General features: G+C 47.7%; 1 protein-coding gene across 1 annotated transcript in view; it reads left to right on the top strand.

Moving 5' to 3' along the window:
• FAT2 (FAT atypical cadherin 2) overlaps positions 1–19,390 on the top strand; it is a 72,775-nt gene that overhangs the window by 21,943 nt on the left and 31,442 nt on the right. The window contains exons 3-10 of the mRNA XM_033095600.1: positions 901–1,215; positions 5,698–5,756; positions 7,116–7,427; positions 8,356–8,566; positions 10,220–10,359; positions 11,236–11,517; positions 12,576–12,786; positions 14,688–18,746. Of these exons, the coding sequence (XP_032951491.1) occupies positions 901–1,215; positions 5,698–5,756; positions 7,116–7,427; positions 8,356–8,566; positions 10,220–10,359; positions 11,236–11,517; positions 12,576–12,786; positions 14,688–18,746 (5,589 nt within the window). The remainder of the gene's footprint in view (positions 1–900; positions 1,216–5,697; positions 5,757–7,115; positions 7,428–8,355; positions 8,567–10,219; positions 10,360–11,235; positions 11,518–12,575; positions 12,787–14,687; positions 18,747–19,390) is intronic.

Raw genomic sequence — 19,390 nt, 5'->3', positions numbered from 1 at the left:
GGTCCTGAGATAGGCGCCCTGGGGGAGGTCCCAGGTGAATGAAGGCAGGTCACTGCCCTCAAGGAGTTTACAATCTGATGGGTGATTTATTTCCAGGGTAAAAGGCAGGGTGATTGTGGTGGAAAGAGCATTGGATTGAGAGTGAATTCGAGACCCAGCTCTTCCACCTACTTGCTACATGATTTTGGTCAAGTTCGGCTTTCTCTCAGGGCCTAAGTTTCCCCATCTGTCAAAGGAATCAGGTCCCTTCAGCTCTGACAAGCTATGGCTGTGAGCACGGGCCTTGCCCTTTCACACGGGCCCTTCCAGCTGAGTGTGATCCAAGAACAGCAGGGCTCAAGCCTCTTTTGTTCACTGTGGCACTCTCGACCGCTAGAACAGTGCTGGCCCATAGTAAGCAATTGGTGGAGTGAGTGAACTTAGGAACAAAGCTAAGTCTCTAAAATCATGGAGATAATGGAGAGAGGAATAGCAAACTAGTCATCAAATCCCGAACCCTTAAATTGTATCTATAATACCTGAAGTTTGAAGGAACTAGTTTAAGGACAACTGTAAGGAAATCCCTTAGAGAATATGAAATCAATCAATCAACAGGACTTGGGTTGAAATAGTTAGGAGAATGTAGGTCAATTATTACCACTGCTTCTGGGAACGCTGCACATGCCCATATGCCAGAGTCAGGGGCCTATTTTTATCAGAGGAAGTCTCTGAGAGGTTCTACAGTAAGAACATAATTCCTATGTTGAATTTAGCAGCTCTCACACCACATTGACAATAGTTCTCATGGAATACCTGTTACTGTCCTTTCCACGGTACAGTTTGGGCACTGTTAGGTAAGATGATTTCTAACGCTACTTTGAGCTCTGAAATATTCTGTGTTTGGTGATCAACTGTCCCTAGGACTGATTCAGACTCTGGCACCGCTGGACCGGGAATTTGTGTCCTGCTACTGGCTGACGGTGCTAGCAGTAGATCGGGGTTCCATACCCCTCTCTGCTGTAACTGAGGTCTACATCGAGGTTACAGATATCAACGATACCCCACCCCGCATGTCCAGACCCGTGTTCTACCCCTCCGTCCGGGAGGACGCGCCCTTGCGCACTTCTGTGCTTCAGCTGGACGCCTGGGACCTGGACTCCAGCTCCAAAGGGAAGCTGACCTTCAACATCACCAGTGGGAACCACCTGGGATTCTTCGCTATTCATCCTCTCACAGGTAAGGACCTCAGACACCTGGGGGAACAGGGTTCCCTACGCCAGCGCTTCTCAGAGGGTGGTCCTGAGCCAGCGTCATCAGCATCACTTAGGACCTTGTTAAAAAGTGAAATTCTCAGGTCCCACCTACGGAATCAGAACTGAGGTTGGGGCCCAGAAATCTGAATTTGAACAAGATGTCCAGGGAATTCTGATGAGTGCTGAGTTTGAGAACTGTCTCTATGGGAAAATAAGATTATGCCAGTTTTCTTTTCTTGGGACCTAGGGATGCTAGCAGGTTGCCTGGTGGTCAAGCTGGGACTATTGCAGACCTCCAAGGGCTCCCAACTGACCCCTCCTGAGTCACAAGCCACTGGTTGAATTTCCTAACCCTAGTTCCAAGCTGATCTCAAGCCTGCCCATAGAGTGGTAGCAGCAGAGAGCCACTTCAGTAGAGCCAACCATCCTACAAATATCTATCCTTGGCCCGAGGCCATCTGGGGCAAGGATGGCGGGTGGTTTAGAGGAATCCACGGTCACCAACTTGCATCCGTGAGCCAAATGTAGCCCACACAGGTGTTTTATTTGGCTTGCACAGGTTTTAAACAATGATGTTTCAAGTTGTTGCCAACATTTGGAAATGAGGAAATTCCACAGAAACATTCCAGATTTCTTGTTCTTAAAAAACTAGATCTGGCCACACTGACCCCTCCTCCCCCCACTTCCCACCGGGCCACCATTGCCTGGAGGCCACAGCAGCTCCCTATGCACACCAGGCGCGTGTCCTCTGGTCCCCACAGCCCCTCATTTCCTACTGCATGACTCTCAGCCCGCTTCCTGCATTCACGCTGCCTGCCTGGCTCCTGTTGGTGCTGGAATTTGAGAGCCAGTCCCCACTGCTGCGGGTACTCCTCCAAGGGCACACCTTCCTCTTGGAGGATGAACAACAACCCCATTGCCGAGAAGACTGACATTCTTTCCTCTGAACCCATGATCCTATTCCCCAGCTCCCACAGTTCACTCGTGCAAAGACAGAACCCGGGCGAGATTGGAAGATGGGGAAAGAAGGATAGCCGGAGGGCAGTCACCCATCCCTAAGACAAAAAGAGACCAGGAAAGCATGAGCCTGGGGTTCTGAGGCAGACAGTGGGTGAGGGATACAAGTGTCTCCTTGCACAGTGACATTTGTTTGGAACTTTCTTGTTAACCTTTGACCTCAGAGAATGGATTATCTTCCTAGAAGGATACTTTCGCCCTGGAAAACAGGCCTAACTGGCTCTCTACCTGGGTTCACCCTGTCCCTCCCTTTTCAGAAGATGGAAGAGATCTCTCACCTAGAGCATTAGCTTCTCGATGTCTTCCAAATCCCTATTCTATTTACTGTCAACAGTTCCCTGGCATGAGGTCTGGCAAAATGCCCCAGAGGGCAGAGATGTTCTCAGTCTTCCTGCATTGGAGAAGAAAATTGTTACCAGCATAAACATCTAAAAATAAAATAAGCAACGCACGCCCAATCCAGTTTTCTTAACACCACCATTATATTGTCCCACTTCCCTACTTGGACACCCTGGATGGTGTCCCTATGGCCTTGAGATAAAGCCAGGTCTTGCTGTGTCCCACAAACGTGGGCCTGGCCGGCCCCTGCTGACCTTTCTGGCTTCACCTTGCTGCCTCTCACCCTGCCACTCTATGGTTTCAGCCACATGGCCCGCTTCAGTTCATGCCCTCTCCTGGCACCGAGCCTTTGCACACGCTGTTCCTTCTGCCAGGGGTCTCTTTTCTCCTTTTGTCTGGCTGACTCCTGCTCTTCTTTCAGATCCCAGCCCAGCTGTTCTTTCCTTACAGAAGGTTTTCCTGATCCTGTCCTGCATCTCCTAGCACCACCTGCCCGCCTCCTTTTTTAAAACATTTATCACATAGAGCACTACATTCATTTGTGTGAATATTCCATGAATTATCCATGTCCTTCACTAGGCTTCAGAGGCTTTCTAGAAAAGGACCCTTCATTTTTATTATAGTGTTTTTGCCCACTATAATACCTCCAGTGCCTGGCACACCCTAGGACCTCAATACATAATTGGGAAATGAATGAATGAATCTCTGCCACATTCTTTTGTTAAGCCCAAGATTCATTCATTCATTCAGCAAATGTTTAAAGGTGTCTGCCCTTACAAAGCACTGAAACTATGTGCTGTGGACAGATAAGAAGATAAATGCAACACAATTTCCGGCTTGGAGGAATTCATTTCATCAGGAGCATGAAGATCCAAATAGAAAAAACTATGAACCAGGACAAAAGAACACATTGTAAGATACGTGACGGGTCAGAGGAAAGAGGAAGCGGCTCCGTGTGGCAGATCAGCCAGGGCTTCATGAAACGGGGTGGTTACGCTGAGCTGAAGGGCAGGGAGGACTTGACAGGCAGTAGTCTGGGAGGACCCCTGGGCAAGGGGAGTGACATGATAGAAACAATAGCCAGGAGGGAAGAAGCCCTAAGTCTTGTTGAAGACACAGCAAGTAGGTCCGTTTTCCAAAGGCACAGCCATTTCCACCACTTATTAACTGTAGGATCTTGGGAGGGTTACTTAACTGCTCCATGCCTGATGTTTTCACCAGTACAACGAAGGTAACAACAGCTACCTCCTGGGCGGTTGTGCACATTAAATGAGTTCATGGATAGAGATATATATAAAGAGCTCAGAAGAATGTCTGGACATGTAAGAGCTCAGTGGGGGTTGGCCTTTATGATCCTGAGGGAGGGCGGGAGAGGGAGAGGAACTTGGGAAGGTAGTTGGGGTAAGACCTAGACTGTGGTGGGTCAGGGTGAAAGAAGTAGAAGGATCTGGAATCCATCAGAGGTGGAATCAACAGCAGTTGGAAAATGATTGGACGAGAAAAAAGGGGGAAGGAAGGGTTAAAAATGGGCCTAAGAGGAGGTAATGGGGGAAATTTTGTTTGGAGGAGAGAAATGATAAGAGCTGGATTGGCTGATTGCCCACCTTGTGCCAGGAAGAGTCCTTCGTGGCCCCTCACACAGCCCCGTAGCAGGGCTCTGCCATGTCTCCATGCTACACAGGCTCCCTGGGAATTCTGACGCCGAGCTCAGTGGGGGGAAGAGGCTGAAAACAGGGCAATGGCCCAGGAAGCCACAGGCAAGTCCAGGGACACTGGCCCTTAGAAGGTGGGAGGAGGCAGCGGTGAGAGAAAGGCAAAGAAAGAAAAGAAAAAGCAGAGGGGCAGAGAGACGGAAAAAGAGTGTCTGCGATTCAGAGGCCAAGAGGGGGACAGTAGAGACGAAGACCTGGATCGGGAGAGAGGAGGAGGGTGGTGAGGGATAAACAGAGAGAAGAGAGAAGGGGCGAAGCGGAGACAAAGGCAGAGAAGGAGCAAGGGGGAAAGCACGGACTGAGCCAGAAGAAAGCCTTACATGCCAAGGCCCCCTCGTCCCTGCACTCTTCTGGGGTGGGGGTGGCCACATTCTGAGCCCTCCCCATCCGGCCTCTTAGCTTGGGGATGAGCAGGTGGGGTGGCCAGGGACAATATCCTCACTGTCCCAGAGGAATGTGTCATCGTCTCCGACTGGCAGGACCCCTAGCCGTGGGGTTTTCCAGGCGCCTCGTCTGACCCTTCCCTCGCCTGCCTTCCGTCACGGAAGAAAAAGTCAGGATGACTTGCTTCTACTGCACAAGGCAAGAACCTGTCCCCGTCAGAGGCCACTCCTCACGTCACACGTCCATTTCCAGCGCTGGAGGCTCCGCCTCAACGCAGAATCCCCTTTCCCTTCACTTCGTTCCATGACTCCATTATTTAGTTGCCTAAACAGTATCAAGGAACTACTGGAAGACGTCAGACAACCCACTGACCCCATCGAATAGCTCTGCTCTTATTTAAGAACACCCCCTACCGCCTATGGCCTCTCAGTCGCCCCTGGGGCCCCTGATAACCTGTCCTGACTTTCCGGATGCTTGCAGAGCACTGGCACCTTCTCTGCTTTGTGGCCTCAATGTATAGACATAGGGCCTCATAAAACTATAACTAGACTTACAGATCACCAAGTCCCCCTCCTCAATTTACAGGTGAGCCGAGAGGAACCCACCTCTGGCTCATCTGGCTCAGCGGGTCACGGGGAGAACTGGTACCGGGACCCAGGTGAATAATACAATAACAAAGGAGCAAAAGGCCACCACTTTGTGATTTCTCATGAACGGGAGGCAATGACAGTTATAACTCCCGACGAGCTGCCATTTTTACTCAGTAAACTATTGTGCACAACACCCTCCTAGTGGTGAAAGGGGATGTCGGTGGGAACCTCCGTGGGTACCGTCATCTCTGCTGTCCTCTCCCACTTCCTCACTTCCCCTTCTCTTTCCCCTTAATGTTCTTGTTGTCCAAACACCAGAAGAATGCTGATCTGGGATTTGAGTGTAACCCTGAATTTCCCCCCAGTAAAGTGGCTCTAGGAGGCCTAGGAGCCCAGGTCTCCCTCCTACCATCTCTCCCCCAGGTCTGCTGTCCACGGCCCGGCAGCTGGACCGAGAGAACAAGGATGAACACATCCTGGAGGTGAGTAATGGCGGTGAACCCACTCTGGATTCGCAAACCTCCTGAAGGAGGCCAGGCTGGAGCCAAGCGAGGCCTTGGGGCCACATGCATGTCTCCAAGTACTGTGACAGAGGAGGGCGCCAGGCTCAGGGAGGAGCCTTGCTGTGGTTGGTGGTGAAGACCCTTAGGGTCTTTCCCGGCTCTTTAGCACTGCGAAGGGAAAGACTCTGAAACCATATCCAGGCTGAGCAGCAAGCACTGATTGATTAGTAATGCCTGCAACGAGTGCAGGAATAAGGAGTGGTACACATGTGCTATGCACTTGAGTCTGATTTCCAGCCCATCCCCACGATCCAGAGAGAGAGTCACCTAAGGTCAAACACCAGGTCAGTAGCAGAGCCAGGAGGACAACTCAGACCTTTGCCTTATAGATCTTTCTAGGATGTCTCTAAAATCACATCCCTGCCTGGTGCCCATTCCAATGAGAGGCGTCGGTCTTGACCAATCAGAAGGACTCTGGTTATGCCCCCCTCCTGAGCTATCCATAACCAATGAACAGGCATCTGTCTTAAAGACGTCAGGTGGGAGGGACACATACTGCTCATCGGAACTGAAATAAACTTTGCCTTTTATGCTCCTGGGTTCTGCACATTCCCTTTGTAAGAAATGGTATTATATCAGTAAGCAGCGGCTAGAGACTGGCCTAGAGACTGAAGCATTCTCCACACTTCAATGGAGGCATCTATCTTTAAATACCGAAATATTTTAAAACTGCAGAACCATTTAGAGTAGCCATGTCCTGCCTTGTACCCTTGGGGACACTGATGCATGGGACAATGTGCCCCTACATGAACTACTCCCTGATTCTGACATGGTTTCAGTGCCTTTTCTCTCACTCTGGATTTCATTTCATGCATCGAGCCACCTGTCTGACTCAAAAGGTGCCCCCCCCACTCCTTCCTAAACATCTTATCATTTGTTTTTTCTGCCCTCCAGTAGCTTACAGAAGCTGGAGAACAAAGCTTATGAGAATTACGAGCAAATAAAAAGTAAACGGTCTCCGAGAAATGACCTGTAGCCTCCTGAGTAAAGACTGCCAGTTTTTGTCTCGAGCCTCCATGACTTTTTCTTCTTCCAGTTCTTTCTGGTTTCTTTCTCCGTCCTTGCTGGCTCTCCTGTGGGCAGGGTTACCAGAGAGCTGGGTTCCAAATAGGTGAGGTTATGAGAATAAAAATCACGAGCCTATACCCAAGAATGGACTGACACTGACTGATATTTCCAGGCTGTCGAAAGCAGGGGTAAGAATGGTAGGGTTGCATTGGGTGGTGACACATATTTACTGCTTTGCATTTGGCAGCTCATGCTGGATTCTGTCCCCAGGTGGCTGTGCTGGACAACGGGGAACCCCCACTACGGTCCACCTCCAGGGTGGTGGTGTGCATCTTGGACGTCAATGACAACCCCCCCGTGTTCTCCCACAAGCTCTTCAATGTCCGTCTTCCAGAGAGGTTGAGCCTGGTGACCCCTGGGCCTGTGTACAGGCTGGTGGCTTCGGACCTGGATGCGGGTCTCAATGGACGGGTCACCTACAGTATAGAGGAGAGCGACAAGGAGGGCTTCAGTATCGACCCAGTCACGGGCGTGGTGTCATCGAGCAGCACCTTCACAGCCGGAGAGTACAACATCCTAACGGTGAGGGGTGGACGGAGGCCATGGAAGGGGGTTTTCTTAGAGGATACAGGGGAGAGGGACAGGGAGACAGCCACCAGGCATGATGGAGGTGGTACTGCAAGACAGACTGGGAGCCCCAACTTCAGCCAAAGGATCAGAATTCTGGGCCTTTTTCTTTGAAGGCAATAAGGTCCTTGCTGGGGAAATCTGATCTATTCTTAGAGATAAGGATTTTGGTGAGAATAGCAGGGGCTTTGGAATCATGACAAACCTGGGTTCCAATCCTAGCCCTGCCATTTTAAACCTATGGGGCTTGGACAAGTCATTTAACCCCTTGGAGCCTTTGTTTTATCATCCGTAAAATGGGGCCAAGAACATTTTCCTTGTAGAAAGCCATGGTAGCGGTGGCCAGGGCATGGGCTCTCATGTCAAACTGCCTAAATCCAATCCAGCCTCATTGCTCACCAGGCAGACAACCCCAGGCGGGTGAAGTCCTCATTTTTAGCAAAAGGGAGGTGACAATGGTACCTCTCTCGGGGATATGTCATATGGACTAAATTAGATATTGCACACATGGCTCTTAGAGCAGGGTCTGATAATACTGAAGGCTCAATAAATTCTAATTTATTACGTGTATGGTTGTTGGGAAGGGTAAAAGAACCGTGTAGGTAAAGTCTGGTTGCGCGACTAGCACACAGTAAGCCTTTGATTATTTTTTCAGTACTCATGAGGTACTGAGCACAGTTACATATTTTGTTCAGCACTATGCCCACTGCAGCTAGACGGTGCTTGTTTACAGTAAGCCCTCAACTGTACTGAATGAATGAACGAGAGGCCAGCTCAGTCAGTCACAGGGGGCCCTGTTTCTTGGCGGGCCACCTGGGTCTTCTGGTGTCTTGGACCCGACCCTACAGACAAAGCCTCAATTTCAGTTTTGGCCTCTTTTCAGATCAAGGCAACAGACGGCGGGCAGCCTCCACTCTCAGCCAGTGTCCGGCTACACATTGAGTGGATTCCCCAGCCCCGGCCCTCCTCCATCCTGCTGGCCTTTGACGAGCCCCACTACAGCTTTACAGTCATGGAGACAGACCCCGTGAACCACATGGTGGGGGTCATCAGTGTGGAGGGCCGACCTGGCCTCTTCTGGTTCAACATCTCAGGTGAGGCCCCACGCAGGCCAGCCCCTCCCGCCCTTACAGACCAGCCCTCATGCTCACGGTACAATCCTTCTGAGCCCTCTCAAAGTCACGCTCCCCGGAAGCCCCTCTCTTAGCCATGAATGGTGAGGCCTCTTCCCTGGTTCTCTGGGGCAGCGAGTAAGAGGAGCACCACTTCTGCCAAACTTCCCTTCCACACAAGCTGTCATCTCAGGTGGAACCTCCACAGTCTCACTGAGAACCCCAGCCAGAGTTGAGCAGTGCCTCAGCTACCCCAAGTGCCTGGGAGACTTAACAGGGTGGTCCAGGGAGGCCCAGAGGCTTTATGTTTCCTCTTCTGCCTCCATGTGAAAAGCAGGTAGAGCTGATTTCACTGACGATGAGCCTGAGACCAGCTATACCCTGGGGCCATGCTTATGCTCCAGTCCCAGGTCCCTCCTCAAAATCAGGGGAAAGCATCCATTCTCACGCAGGAGACACTTGGGTCCAAGCTCTGATGGCCTTCTCTGAAATTCCTTCCTGACTCTAAACCAAGATTTTGTGAAAACCTCTGGGAGGGGGAGGGATCAGTCATAGATCCCTTTGGGAGTCTGATGAATGCTTCGGCCCTCTTCCCAGAAAGTTGCGCACATGGACACACAAACATAAATGCACATACAAATGTAAGGTTTTCACAGATTCTCTGAAAGCCAGCCAAGAATTCTGGGTGAAGAATCTCTGATCTAAGAGTTTCAGCACCACATGAACCATGGATTCTTATTATAGTTTCCCAGCCTGCATCAGAAATCGCATATGCACGTGTCCTAAGGTTTTCACCTGCTGGATTTATTTCCAGTTCTGATTCACTGTTCCTTTTCATTGCTTGTTGGTTTTTCTTTTATACAAAATTAATACATGTACTCTAAAAAACATTTAGAAAACACAAATGAGTGCAGAGAAGAGAATAAACTCCTACCTCAACCCCCACCAATCAGAAGCTAATCCACTGTTAAAATTTTGATGTGTTTCCTCCTGGTCATTTTTTTGCACACACACACACACACACACATACACACTTAAGGTTATATTACAACATTGTTTCCTAACCTTTAAAAATATATCGTGAACATATTTCCATGTTACTAAAGATTCCTATTTAGTAAACATTTAAATAGATGCATGCTAATTTCTATATTTTGGATTCTTATAGTTCATTAAATGAATTTCCTCTTGCCGACCAGAATTATTTTCAGTTTTCCGGTGTATAGGCGCCTTTAGGTCATGCAGATTGCCTGTATACCATGAAGTAGAGCTCCCTTACTCCTGCCTGTTTCAATCCTAGCAGCAGAATATGTTCTATGACTAATTTTGGTCTTCCTCTGGGACTCTTCAGTCCTTACAAGATTCTTTTATCTGTATCATCGTTTAGAGTTTGATAATATCGTAACAGGATAAATCACAACGTGTTTGGACTCCTGGGAGATAAATTTCAGCCTGTCACCCAGATATCATAGTTTCTGAACAGTCTTGGGACCCCTGATTCAGGTTCTTCCTTGAATGCCCACAGCCCCTCCAACCAACCCTCCTGCCACCTCCTATGACTCTGCCCGCCAAATCCCAGGGGTGCTCCTGCTAAGTCACTGAGGTGACGTGTGCTTCCCCCCAATTGCACTCCAGGTGGGGACCAGGACATGGACTTTGACATCGAGAAGACCACGGGCAGCATCGTCATCGCCAAGCCTCTCGATACGAGGAGGAGGTTGAGTTATAATTTGACCGTGGAGGTGACTGATGGGTCCCACACCATTGCCACCCAGGTTAGAGGCCTCAACTGGGGACCCGCAAAGTGAGGGAAGATGGAAGGCCACTCTGGTTGGGACGAGGCCATGAAAGGCTTTCTGCGAATATGGTGTACTTCAGAGAATGCCGAATGGGAATCCAGGTTCCACGTGCCAGTCTTAGTGGGTCCATTCTCTGCTTCTGTAATCTCGAGAGGGTTCTTGTTCCCACTGTGGATCTCTGTGTGACGAGGGGCTTTGACCAAATTGGCAGTTTTCAATTAAACACAGAGAGGCACAAGGGCTTCCACGGGTTTGAGGAATGATGGTCAGGTAAGTGGGCTTGAATTTTTACTCTGGCTTCAGCCAGAGTTTTATCTGTTTCTTATACTGTGTTTTCCCCGAAAATAAGACCTAGCCAGACCAGCAGCTCTGATGCGTCTTTTGGAGCAAAAATTAATGTAAGACCCAGTTTTATTTTAATATAAGACTGGGTCTTATATAACATCCAGTCTTATATAATATAATATAATACCAGGTCTTATATAGCATCCAGTCCTATAATATAATATAATATAATACCGGGTCTTATATTAATTTTTGCTCCAAAAGACGCATTAGAGCTGATGGTCCAGCTAGGTCTTATTTTCGGGGAAACACGGTATATATTGGGATTTCACACAAAATTGCATTTGTAAAGGACCTTTAGCAAAAATTTTGGTTTTGCAAACCACTAGGCTGCATACTATGTGAAAGCTTTGGGATGTTGAAATTCTATCATTCATTCAACAAATCTTGGTTGAGTGCTGTGCACCAGGCACTGTGCGAGGCCCAGAGGACATGGGGGAGAACGAGACAGACGAGGCTGGCCCTCTGTGGCTCACAGTCCGCATTCTCTCTCACTCGCCTCCCTAGGTCTATATCTTCATGATTGCCAACGTGAACCACCATCGGCCCCAGTTTCTAGAAGCTCACTATGAGGTCAGGGTTCCCCAAGACACACTGCCTGGGGTTGAGCTCGTCCGAGTCCAGGCCACCGATGAAGACAAGGGCAAGGGCCTCATCTACACCATACACGGCAGCCAAGACCCAGAAAGTGCCAGCCTCTTCCAGCTGGACCCAAGCAGTGGTGTTCTGGTGACAGTGGGGAAATTGGACCTGGGCTCAGGGCCCTCCCAGCACATGCTGACAGTCATGGTGAGTCCACTGAGAAATTGGGTGACGAAGTGCTTGCACGCATGGGGGAGGATGCTGGGAGGCATGCTGACAGTCCCCTTTTCCCCGGTGGGACGGGTGTACTGACACTCATAATGATAATCCGGGAGATGAGTTGTGACATTTCACAGCTTGCCAGAGGTACCTTCCAGAAAGGATGTCTGCGACAGCTGCCAAGAAAACTCCCGCAACCTTGGACTCGATTCCAAACATCCCCCAACAGTTCTCTCCCTGTTCTCTCCCATGACCACGATGTGGATTCATGTCGTGTCAGAGTTGGGAAGGCCCCAGAGACCATCCATCCCACCCAGAGCAAACACTAAGGTGAGGCGAGCCAGGGATGGAGGGCACAAAATTTGAGGAGGACTCACTCTCAGGGTCTTGTGCCTGCACTTTGATGACCTGAGAATAAGCACCTCCTTAAATGTAGGCCCTACATGCCTCACTTGCCTCAGTCTAGTCCAAGCCCTGATCCTACCTTTTCTCTTATCTTATACCTGAGGTCCTCAAAGGAAGAAAGATGTGCTCACCATCATAGTTTTTTATGATGGAACCAGAATCAGAGTCCAGCCTTCCTGACTCCAAGTTCATAAACTTATGTGTTAGTTTATCATCCGCTGGGCACATTAATACATATTAAAGGCTCTGAGAAGTCCTGCAGCAAAGAAAACTTTAACTCCACCTAATTCAGTGCTGCCTAAATTTACTTGACCATAGAATGGCTTTTCCCCTGTATAACACGTTCACATCTTGAAGAACTAATATTCTCTGAGACCTAATTTGGAAAAGACTGTTTCCCTGTTTATTTCTGCCTTTCTCCTAACGTGGGATGAGCAGTTAAGATAGCGAAGCCCAGTCATCAATAATTAATAAAAGTATTTGAAAAGAAACAAGAGCGTACACGAGAGCAAAATTGAAAGGAATACAGAGAGTTACAAGTAGGTATATTTTTCGTCAGCATTCTATTTCATTGCACTTAACCTTACCCCGCCCCTTTCCACTCCATTTGCGGCTTATCCATGGCCCCGCTGGGCCCATAGGTCCGAGACCAGGAGATGCCCACCAAGAGGAATTTTGTGTGGGTATCCATTCACGTGGAGGATGGGAACCTCCACCCACCCCACTTCACCCAGCTGCACTACGAGGTGAATATTCCTGACACCACAGCCCTTGGCACGGAGCTGCTCCAAGTCCGAGCCCTGGACGGTGACCGGGGAGCCAACGCTGAGGTCCACTACTCCTTTCTGAAAGGTGAGGGTCCAGAGCAGGGGGGAAGGGGCTTCAGTAATAAGGAAAAGCACCAGACACAGGAATGTGCAAGTTAAGCGGAGGTCAAGTTCTCTAAGCTTTGGCAAGTTATCGCTCTAGAGCATTCCCTGGGCCTATACTGACCTAAGTTAATGCACTTCCAAAGATGATAAGAATAAGAACTCAGGGACTACTCATGTTATGGGAGAATTTACATATATATTATATAAACCCACCAATGACGATACACACAGAGAATGCTTATGAAGTTCATGCAACATTTTAAAATTTGTGCCTCTACGATAGAAGGGACCTATAAATACTTTAAAAGATGGTATGGCATCTTTTAGGAGTAATTTTAATTTTCTGCTAAGGCCACATCATGATTTTGTATCTCTTAGATAGTTTTCTTCATCTCAAAAATGGGATAATATTGCCTGTGCCAGAAAGAGAAACTGTATGTAAACTATAGCGTATTGTACAAATGCCAGAGGTTATTGCTATTATGAATAAGTGTTTAGTACAGGTAATGGATGGAACAAAAATGCTAATATCTAGTATCCAAGTAATCTTAATGATAATTTGTAATGCTTGGTAATTCATACTTAATGATATTTAATAATTATTATCTTTAATAATAATTAATACTTCAGAGAGCTAGGTGATGTGGCAGGACAAAGATGAATATAATTTGCTCCCTGCCTTCATGGAGCATAATGTTCATTTATTATTGCTTGTCAGTATCTTATATCCTTTCAGGAAGTCAGAGCTTTTTACACTTTCTTTTTTTGAAAAAACCTAAATTGTTATACCTTGCCATATGGCAGAAGTCTATTTATCCCTGAAGAATAATACTACACATTATAACCCATTAATTGCTTATTCTTTGTGATTTATGAAGTATAATCACGTCTTTTATCTCATTAGCAACCCCACTGATGGAGGTATTAATTTTATTTTATAGATAAGGTAAGATTTCATTTTAACATATTCTTCTGATTACAAAAGTAACAGGGCCCATTTTGTAAAACATAGAAAGCACAGGAATGTATAAAGAAAGAAATAGCACTCAGCCATCGTTTCTCTAACACTTGCTACTCTTCGTTTTTACCAAAGAAAGAGGATTGGTCTCAGGCTCTGATCCTTTAGCAAGCAATCGATTTTATCCAGATTTTAACGAGACCTTTTTCCATTGACTTGATTTTACAGTAAGCTGATTTGTGGCAAGCAGTGATGGTTTTCTGTTTGAAGTGTCAGTAGAAAGTTGCCTGCTAAAATATTTTAAATTAAAAAAATGAACCAATTTACAGGAAAACATCCATTAAAGAATAGCATAAAATAGTATTGGTAGTGGCGGAATATAGAAAAATTATTAGGTTGGTGCAAAAGCCATTGCGATGATTTTTAACCTGTTAAACTGCAATGACTTTTGCACCAACCTAACGTAGAGGCAGTGTGAGAATGCCTGACGTTGAGAACATTCTGGGGTGGTGGGGAAATGGCATTTGATCAGGAGCCTCAAGATCTGGGGGGTCTATCCAGGCCCTCCTCACTTGATTCCTCGCCACTCACTCCCCAAGCCTGACCACAGACTCCCCACCATAGACCAGGTGAGGAGTAGACAAAGGGGTTTTTAAGTCCCAACCAATTGTGACAATTTATGAGTCCGTATTTACAGTGTTCATCTATCAAGTGTATAACCAAAGCTATTAAGAGGGATGCAAAGGATGGTTAAAAATTCTGTGTCGTGTAACTGAAGTTTCCTATAAAAGGTATCACTGAAATACAGAATGGAGTGTGCTTTTCTAAGTGTTCTGTGACAGCTTCTTTACTGGTCTAGAATGCCTAGGTGGTACCTCCTGTGGATGATGATACACTTCAGTTTGTCTTGTCTTTTGTTTCAGGGAACAGCAAGGGTTTCTTCAACATCGATGCCCTACTAGGCATCCTCACGCTAGCCCAGAAACTCGATCAGGCACACCCTGCCCGGCATACTCTGACAGTGAAGGCAGAAGACCAAGGCTCCCCACGGAGGCATGACCTGGCAACAGTGATCATTCACGTCCACCCTTCAGAGAACAGTGCCCCCATCTTTTCAAAAGCCGAGTACTTTGTAGAGATCCCTGAATCCATCCCTCTTGGTTCCCCAATTCTCCTTGTCTCAGCTACAAGCTCCTCTGAAGTTACCTATGAGTTACGAGAGGGAAACAAGGATGGCGTATTCTCCATGAACTCATATTCTGGCCTCATTTCCACCCAGAAGAACTTGGACCATGAGACAATTTCCTCTTACCAGCTGAAAATCCGAGGCAGCAACATGGCGGGCGCATTTTCTGATGTCATGGTTCTGGTTTACATCATTGATGAAAACGACAACGCCCCCATGTTCTCAAAGTCGACCTTTGTGGGCCAAGTTAGTGAAGCAGCTCCCTTGTACAGCATGATCATGGATGAAAACAACAACCCCTTTGTGATTCGTGCCTCTGACCGCGACGCAGAAGCTAATTCCTTGTTGATCTATGAAATTTTGGAGCAAGAGGCTTTGAAGTTTGTCAAAATTGATCCTAGGATGGGAACGCTAACCGTCATATCAGAGATGGACTACGAGAGCATGACCTCTTTGCAATTCAGCATCTATGTCCATGACCAAGGAAGCCCCATCTTATTTGCACCCAAGTCTGCCCAGGTCATCATCTATATCAGAGACGTAAATGACTCTCCTCCCAGGTTCTCAGACCAGATATATGAAGTAACGATAGTGAAGCCCATCCATCGGGGTATGGATCTCCTCATGGTGTGGGCCAGTGACAATGACTCAGAAGTCAATTATAGCATCAAAACTGGCAATGCTGATGAAGCTGTCGCCATTGATCCCATCAGGGGTCTCATATCTGTGTTGAATCCTGATCTCCTGGGACGCTCTCGGGAGCTCACCATCCGGGCTTCTGATGGCCTGTATCAAGATACCGCACTGGTAAAAATTTCTTTGACACAAGCTCTTAACACAAGCTTACGGTTTGACCAGGATGTCTACAGGGCAACAGTGAAGGAGAATTCTCGGGACAAAAAGGCACTGGTGATTCTTGGCGTCCAGGGAAATCATTTGAATGACACTCTTTACTACTTCCTCTTAAATAGCACAGATATGTTTTGTATGGTCAAGTCAGCAGGCGTGTTGCAGACAAGAGGAGTGGCGTTTGACCGAGAACAGCAGGACACTCATGAGGTAGCAGTGGAATTGAGGGACAATCGGACCCCTCAGCGGGTGGCTCAGGCTCTGGTCAGAATCTCTGTTGAGGATGTCAATGACAATCACCCTGAATTTAACCATCTGCCCTATCACACAATCATCCAAGATGGCACAGAGCCAGGGGATGTCCTCTTTCAAGTGTCTGCCACTGACCAAGATTTGGGAGTAAATGGTGCTGTCACATATGCATTTGCAGAAGATTACACATATTTTCGAATTGACCCCTATCTTGGGGACATATCACTGAAGAAACCCTTTGATTATCAAGCTTTAAATAAGTACCGCCTCAAAGTCATTGCTCGCGATGGAGGAACCCCATCCCTCCAGACTGAGGATGAGGTACTTGTCATCGTCAGAAATAAATCCAACCCACTGTTTCAGAGTCCTTACTATAAAATCAGAGTGCCTGAAAATATCACACTCTATACCCCAATTCTCCACACTCAGGCCCGGAGTCCAGAGGGACTCCGGCTCATCTATAACATTGTGGAGGAAGAACCCTTGATGCTGTTCACCATTGACTTTAAGACCGGTGTCCTAACAGTAACGGGCCCTTTGGACTATGAGTCCAAGACCAAACATGTGTTCACGGTCAGAGCCACAGACACAGCTCTGGGGTCATTCTCTGAAGCCACAGTGGAAGTCCTGGTGGAGGACGTCAATGATAATCCTCCCACCTTCTCGCAGTTGGTCTACACCACTTCAGTCTCAGAAGGTTTGCCCGCTCAGACCCCTGTGATCCAACTGTTGGCTTCTGACCAGGACTCAGGACGCAACCGTGATGTCTCCTATCAGATCGTAGAGGATGGCTCAGATGATTCTAAATTCTTCCAGATCAATGGGAGCACGGGGGAAATGTCCACAGCTCGAGAGCTGGATTATGAAGCCCAACAGCACTTTCATGTGAAGGTCAGGGCCATGGATAGAGGAGAACCCCCGCTCACTGGTGAAACCCTTGTGGTCGTTGGTGTGTCTGACATCAACGACAATCCCCCCGAGTTCAGGCAACCTCAATATGAAGCCAACGTTAGTGAGCTAGCAACCTGTGGACACCTGGTTCTCAAAGTTCAAGCTCTAGACCCCGACAGCAAGGACACCTCCCGCCTGGAGTACCTGATTCTTTCTGGCAATCAGGACCGGCATTTCTCCATGAACAGCTCATCGGGAATCATTTCCATGTTGAACCTTTGCAAAAAGCACCTGGACTCTTCTTACAATTTGAGGGTAGGTGCTTCTGATGGGGTCTTCCTAGCAACTGTGCCTGTGTATATCAACACTACAAACGCCAACAAGTATAGCCCAGAGTTCCAGCAGCATGTTTACGAGGCAGAATTGGCAGAGAATGCACAGGTAGGAACCAAGGTGATTGAGTTGCTAGCCATCGACCAAGACAGTGGTCCCTACGGCACTGTAGATTATACCATCATCAATAAACTGGCAGGGGAGAAGTTCTCCATAAACCCCCGTGGCCAGATCACCACTCTGCAGAAATTGGATCGGGAAAACTCAACAGAAAGAGTCATTGCTATTAAGGTCATGGCTCAGGATGGAGGAGGAAGGGTGGCCTTCTGCACGGTGAAGATCATCCTCACAGATGAAAATGACAACGCTCCACAGTTCAAAGCCTCTGAGTACATCGTGTCCATTCAATCCAATGTCAGTAAGGACTTCCCAGTCATCCAGGTGCTGGCCTATGACGCAGATGAAGGGCGAAATGCAGATGTCACCTACTCCATAGACTCAATCAAGGGCTTGGATAAAAACATCACTGAAATCAACCCCACCACGGGTGTGGTCAAGGTGAAAGAGAGCCTGGTGGGATTGGAAAATCGGGCCTTTGACTTAAGAATCAAAGCCCAAGATGGGGGCCCTCCTCATTGGAACTCTCTGGTGCAGTTACAGCTCTGGGTAGTTGCTAATGAAGCATCCTTGCCCAAATTTTCTGAACCTCTGTATACATTCTCTGCATCTGAAGACCTTCCAGAAGGGTCTGAAATTGGTTCTGTGAGAGCCGTGGCAGCTGAAGATCCAGTCATCTACAGTTTAGTGCAGGGCACCACACCAGAGAGCAACAGGGATGGTGTCTTCTCCTTGGACAAAAACACAGGGGTTCTAAAGCTGAGGAAGACCATGGACTATGAGTCCACCAAGTGGTACCAGATTGATCTGATGGCACACTGTCCCCATAATGACACTTACTTGGTTTCCTTGGTATCTGTCAACATCCAAGTGAAGGATGTCAATGACAATAGGCCTATATTTGAGGCTGATCCATATAAAGCTGTCCTCACTGAGAATATGCCAGTGGGAACCACAGTCATTCAAGTGACGGCCAATGACCAGGACACTGGGAATGATGGCCAGGTGAGTTACAGGCTGCCCGTGGACCCCGACAGCAATATCCATGAGCTCTTTGCCATTGACAGTGAGACTGGCTGGATCACCACACTCCGGGAACTTGATTGTGAGACCCACCAGACCTACCACTTTTATGTGGTGGCCTATGACCATGGCCGGACCACCCAGCTGTCTTCTCAGGTCCTGGTTGAAGTCTCCATTACAGATGAGAATGACAATGCTCCCCAATTTGCTTCTGAAGACTACAGAGGATCTGTGGTTGAGAATAGTGAACCTGGTGAACCTGTGGCCATTCTTAAAACCTTTGATGCTGATATCTCTGAGCAGAACAGACAGGTCACCTGCTATATCACAGGTAAGGGTACCGATCTTGGAATGGAGGCACTGGGGGGTATTGAAAAAAAGTCCAGTAAGAGGTGCCCTAAGACATAGGTTAAAGACTTGGCTCTGCCACTTATTGACCTTGGGTAAATCACTTAACCTCCCAGAACTCAATTTCTCCATCTATAGACTTGTCACGTCTGTTCTCATTCACCTGACAGGGATGCTGGTAAAATCAAATTTGAAAAAGTTCTGAGAGCCCCCGATAAATTGGAAAGTGCTTTGCACAGAGGATCTCTTATTATTTTACGTAGAGTAGACAGAATAGAAGGGAGATACTGTAACTGGGAGATGCAGAAGGCATCAAAAGGTATGTGATCCATGAAAACTCTGTCAGGTGACTGTTCTTGAAGAGTAGTATCTTACCTAGACCAAGTTGTGGATAGCAGAAAATGCTTCTTAGTCAATCATAGGACCTAAGTGTTAGACTGAAAACACTTCTTCCTCAGATATGATTCCAGCCCAATCCCCTCATTTCACAGATGGGAAAACCAAAGCCCAGATAGGGGGTGAAAGTCAACGAAGCTCACACTCCCAGCTTTCATCAGGGTTGGGATTAAAACCACACCCTACAAACTGCTTTCCTCGGTGGACACCTATTGCAAAACTAAATTAACC

Source organism: Rhinolophus ferrumequinum, chromosome 24 (assembly GCF_004115265.2).
Source record: "Rhinolophus ferrumequinum isolate MPI-CBG mRhiFer1 chromosome 24, mRhiFer1_v1.p, whole genome shotgun sequence".
Lineage (NCBI taxonomy): Eukaryota > Metazoa > Chordata > Mammalia > Chiroptera > Rhinolophidae > Rhinolophus > Rhinolophus ferrumequinum.
Note: the sequence above shows the minus strand (reverse complement) of the source record. Positions and strands in the feature narration are given on the sequence as shown.